General features: G+C 38.9%; 1 protein-coding gene across 1 annotated transcript in view; it reads left to right on the forward strand.

Annotated features, from left to right (window-relative positions):
* LOC116691342 (F-actin-uncapping protein LRRC16A) overlaps positions 1-5,850 on the forward strand; it is a 70,315-nt gene that overhangs the window by 40,596 nt on the left and 23,869 nt on the right. The window contains exons 10-12 of the mRNA XM_032518883.1: positions 3,124-3,212; positions 3,584-3,678; positions 4,228-4,314. Coding sequence (XP_032374774.1) covers positions 3,124-3,212; positions 3,584-3,678; positions 4,228-4,314 — 271 coding nt within the window. The remainder of the gene's footprint in view (positions 1-3,123; positions 3,213-3,583; positions 3,679-4,227; positions 4,315-5,850) is intronic.

The following is a 5,850-nucleotide window of genomic DNA, read 5'->3' on the forward strand; positions in this document are numbered from 1 at the left end:
TATTAGGCTAACTGAAATAAAACCATGCCAGTTTCTAGGAATGGTGAAGGGTATGTGTTGATGGGGGGTTATTTTAATTCCAAGGCCAAGGGAACTTTATTTGGACACATAGTCTCCTGGATTCATATTTATGTACACTACATTATTCATTCACAAAGAAAATTGGTGTCCTTAAAGGTTGGATTTTTCCTAATATTAAAGATGATTTTTTTTATTCATCTTTTTAGTCAACTTTAGCATGGGTTCATAAACTTATGAGTATTGTCGAATATATCTCTGTCTGCAATTACTACACTACATGTCTCACTCTACCTTTGCCTAACTATTTATCTGTATCTGCCTGTACAGAAATGTTCCCCCTTTGTTTCCTCCATCTTTCCCTCCTGTCTGTTGACTGAGGATCAGTCCAATGTTCTTGTGTGATAAGACTCATAATCCTAACGAGACAAAGGGCTCAAAGTCTCAGGCTGTTGCCCCCCCTGCAGCACTCCATTACAAACTCTCCATCTCAAGGCTTCGCTCAGTCTCACCAATTACCACACGCAGCTTCCTCAGTCCAAACAATTATCTCACACCTCCGTCACAGACAATTCCTTTTGTATTGAATTTTAAAATCCTGCGCCTCACTTTGCCATGTGCATAGGCTCAAATACTCACAGAGGGACATGTGCACGAACGTGTGGCCTTTCTATTCCAGATTAGTGTGCATTATAAAAGACCTTAATTCTTCTGTGTTGGGAAGGTTTCAGAGCATGTTTATTCAAATGTTCTTTTGGTGACGTTTGCAATAGATACCACTCCTTATATTTTGGACTGTGATTCAGATTTTCTGTGTGTATTTGGTCACTGTTTAATGCAGGAGAAAGTCTTTTGGGTGTTTTTAAGGAATCTTCAGTCTATTTCTCCCATTGTTTTATCTGTGTGAATGTTTATATGGTAATAATGGAGAATCAAGGATTGAAAGGATGTGCGATTGTGATTTAGAGTTATTTTTGATCCTGTGCCAATGGAAACAGTAACAGCTTGCAGTGGAACGAGATGCAAGAAGGGAAGAGAGAGTGGTGACAACAAACAGGGCAGTGAGACAGAAAAAATAAAGACCAGTGGAGAGGTCAGTGGACCGAGTGAATGGGTTAGAGAACAGTAAAATAAGGAAATGTGTCAGAATGTATCAGGAAAGACAGATTAGATTTAAAGAATGTAGCCTTTAATTTCTACCAGAAGGTCAGTTGATGTTCCTGCCAAATCTACTGGTATGTGAAAGTTCAACTCAAGGGCAACACTGAACCTGAACTATTGTTTCTGTGTGACTGTGTACAGTTGCATTATGAGTATCTAAAATACCTTTCTGTGGATCATAAAGCAGAAAGAAAAAGAAAAAAGGGAGATGGAGGGAGATGATGGACATTAAACACACATGCATCTCACTCAAACAGATAAGGAATCTCTCAGTGCAGTGGGCTGGATAATACAACACACACATGTCCACACAAACTCACTCTCACTCTCACTCTCACACACACACACACACACACACACACACACACACACACACAAACACACACACACACACACACACACACACATAGCCGGCTATCACAGCGAGGGATTATGCTGCTCAGTTCAATCAGGCTGTTTGTCTTGTTTTCTAATCAAGATGATGAGCCAGAAATGAGAAAGGAGGAGTAGAAGAGGAGTGGACAGCAGTGATAAGAGGACTTGCCCTCCTGATTACTTACATGATCTCACAGCGTGTGTTTGCGTTCACATGTGTGACTGTGTGTGATGTATTTGAGCAGAACATAGGGTCAGAGCAGCACAGCATGACAAGGCTCTTATTTAATAGATGGTAAATGGTGCAGTGCACATGCTGACAGTGTCACTGTGCTGTCCCCAACAGTTTTATTGTGAAAATACAGGCTCCTTTGTATGCTCTCTCTCTGTTACAGTATGCTATGGCCATCTCCTTTCTACCCCTCCTTTTCTCCATTTCATCCCTCAATACCCTCATATCTCCTTTTTCTGTATTGTGTCATCCCTTTGCTGCTCTCTATTATTTTTATTCCTCATCTGTAATACTCACAGTTTCACAGAGTAAACATGTGAACAACGGTCTCTTTCTTCAATCTCTCCCTCTTGTAGTCTCTCCATTTCTCTCCTCCCCTCCTCTTGTTCTCTTCCCCACACTGTAGATAACAGTGTCGGACAAAGTCACCAGTGTTTTGGCCACACTGGCTGCTTGCTGAGAAAAGCAGGCCCTCATAGCATGAATTACCATAAATAACAACCAAACAATGGTCCAGGAAAGTTGTGTTTTTATGATGGAAAATGTGTGTGTTATGAATCAATCCAATAATTAGTGTAGATAGTGTAAATATTTGAATTACTGCAGTAAGGCAAACAGGATTTGTGTTTGTCTGCACGTTTGTGTTTGACTCAGCACACTGTGAACTGGTTCAGTGAACATCTAGGTACGGCACGGACGTCTAACTGTTACATTTTTAATTATGTCTATATATGAGTGCCTTTACTCCCACAACTCTCTATGCTGCAATGAGAAGACCACAGAAGCGTGAAAACTTTTCTTCCTCTAAAGTGTCTAAAGTCTGCTGTCCCCAGTCTCTCCTTGTCACGCATTAATGATTTTTAAGCAGAAGAGACTTCTAGTATGCAGGGTTTTTTTGTTTTGTTGTTTTTGACATTCTTTAGTGCAGCTTTAATCAGCATAAATTATCAACTTTACAGAGTAGCTTTGCAGCATTTTGCATAAGAACACTTGCTGGAATTATGTGCCCCAAAGATTTCTGTGTTTTTCTTTCTAACAATTGTAATGTTTCAATCCAGGCTTTGCGGTTCTAGATAAAGGTGCATTTTAAGCCTCAGAGCTGGATCAGTTAATTAGTATATTTTTTAGGTTTTTGATTAATGGCTCAGTGAGCTAAGATCTACTGTACTGCTGTGAGCATGAAACTCATAATATTGAACATTATATTTCTCACTTTTCATATCACTTACTATCACTGTCTTATCAAGCACCAACAAATGTGCATTTACAGATGTTTTGGTCTTGTTTAAATTATACTCACTGCAATGTGCTGTGTACATGCACGTGTGTGTCTTCAGTCTGCAGATGTGTGTGAGCAGATCCTTCGAGTTGTGTCTCGCTCAAGTCGACTGGAAGAGTTGGTTCTGGACAACGCAGGACTCAAAACGTGAGATTATGCAATCTATTAAAGAGGCACCCCACCAATTTTACATGTTACTTCATTATGAGTTAAGGGATAAGGAGTACTACTGACAGAGCTTTGTCAAGTGTGAGAAAATTGCTCAAGTGTAATCAAAGGATACTACACATTTTTAGCAGAAATCTTGTGTTACAAACTCAGTTAAGTTTTTTTTTTTTTTTTTAGAGCTTTGACCCTGTTGCATGAATTTTTTTAAATTAATTTTTTTTTTTACTTTTATTGTGCTCTGCTGTACTGCCATGGCAAGAAAAGGATATTCTTTTACCAAAGCTTTTTGATAGGTTGCACATGTACATTGGTCACACACACATAACGGAGCGCCCTTTCACACTCTACAGGGATTTTGCCCAGAAGCTGGCTGCTGCCCTGGCCCACAACCCCAGCTCAGGACTCACCACCATAAATCTTGCCAACAACCCACTGGAGGACAGAGGTAGGATATCTGCTCTAATGTCGTCTAATGTACTCCTTTCTGGTCTGTTATACTCTCTGCTGTACTTTGTTCTTTCTAAACAGCTCTTCCTTATCAAGTATGAAAGGTAACTCTCCCAAAGTGAAATGTTGCAGACATTTAGATTGCACTTGCTAGATCTTAAATGTGCGACATGCATGCATTGTATACTGTACCACATAGTATATAAAGTAATATAGAGTAGGATACTATTGACAGTTAAGGTTCCATTGTTACAGTGCAGTGAGTGCAACAGGTTTAATATCCCATTACTTCTATCCTTAGACCAATTAGGCTATCTATCCAGGACACATTAATTAAACATTCCACCAAATATGCAGCCAGTTAAAAAAACACACAACAGATTTAGGGGGGTTTACTGATTTCTGGCTTATTTTTTTATATAAAATTTACCACAAGGATATAATGTATGTTGAATGTGTTGTATCTACAAAAACAATACCATATTTGTTCTTGACATTTTGGCTTTATGTCTTGCTTTGCTTTTCTGTTTCCTCTATGTGGCTGCAGGTATCTCCTCCCTGGGTGCTCAGTTTGCCAAACTTCATATGGGGCTCAAGCATTTAAACTTCTCCAAAACCTCACTATCACCCAAAGGTATGTGGCTGGCTTTGTATACAGTTCCTAAAACAGGTGAATGATAAATGAAAAAATGTGCAATTTTAAAATGGATAATACAAATAGATGAAATAATAATACATATATTGCGATGTGATCAGAGGAATTTACAGTTTGAGTTTAAATTGATGGTCTCCCCATCAGGTGCAATACACATCTTCCACTAATCGAATCACACCTACCGCTGTGTTGCTAATGACACTTAACTATTGCACTGTTTATACTGTGAGTAAGAGAGGGAGAGCAAGAAACATATGTATTTATAATGTGTGAGTGTACCCTTTACATCTGTAAAGAGTATGAATGTTTTTATTTGCATACATCCTGCTTACTGGACCACTTTCCTTTAGCTGTGATGTCTTGGCATGATGGAAAAATCCTTCTGCAGTATGGGCCTTTAATGAAATGCTATGAAGGGGCTAATTTGCTTTTCTGCAAAAATACTGCTGGGGATTTGGAGCCATTCTTGTTGTAATTTCTAGATTAAATGTTGCAGATGTCAACAATCACTTGGAGGTGAAGTGTCTACTTAGTTCTCACCCAAAGTAAACGCACCAGGCTCTGTCTTTAGGGACCTTTGGTAAACATGCTCTGCTCTCAGGCAATCAATAAAGAGCTATCATATTTCACCGTGTAGGGTTAGTGAGAGGGCTGCGCTGCTTAAACTGTGCCCTGCTCGTCTAGCCTAAAGCCCGATCCATAATCCAAACCCCACAAGCCCCCAATGCTCCGAGCAAATGTAGAGGATTGAGGGCATTTTTATCTTGTCTATCGCTGATCTTGTTTAATGAAGCTAAAGCAGATCCATCATTTGATCTTTTGAATTTTAATTCCAGTTGAATGTAACTTGAATATGTTGAAACATTTGCATCCATTGCAAACATCTTGAATATAAATGTTGTCACAGTAAATCTTATTTCTGTATATTTCTCTCCTTTTTCCTTATTGCTTCTCCTTTTTCATCTATTCTCAGCTTTCTAGCTCTGTCAAGTCATTTACTTGACAGTCACACCTTGATTTGCTAGTTCAGCGTGTCAGCCATGTGATAGACGTGACACAAGTCACTGGTTGTACGCAAAATATGTCAATATCATGCACACACTGCAGTAGTAATCTATGCATCCAAAGACATAAATGCACACTTATTTTCTGCCTCTCAAATTATATGAACTAGAGCAGTATTTCATGAGCGTTATCTTTTGATAATTATTTTAATCACTTTATTTTTAGATATTTTCTTGTGGCATAATAAAAATAAAAATGACTTGCCCATAACATAGTGTGTCACAGACGTAGCATTACATTTACACAACCATGACTTTCTATGCAATCACTCTACATCCTGATCCATTCTTTCCTGTTTTCACCCACTGCTCATTTCCTCTATTTCCTTCAATAAGCTGTCAAAACATCAAGTGTAGATTTGACTGTAGTGATAATGCTGTCCCTATAATGATAATGCTGACGTGTGTGTGTGTGTTTGTGTTTGCGTGTGTGTTTGTGTGTGTGTGTGTG

This window comes from Etheostoma spectabile, chromosome 6, assembly GCF_008692095.1.
Source record: "Etheostoma spectabile isolate EspeVRDwgs_2016 chromosome 6, UIUC_Espe_1.0, whole genome shotgun sequence".
NCBI lineage: Eukaryota > Metazoa > Chordata > Actinopteri > Perciformes > Percidae > Etheostoma > Etheostoma spectabile.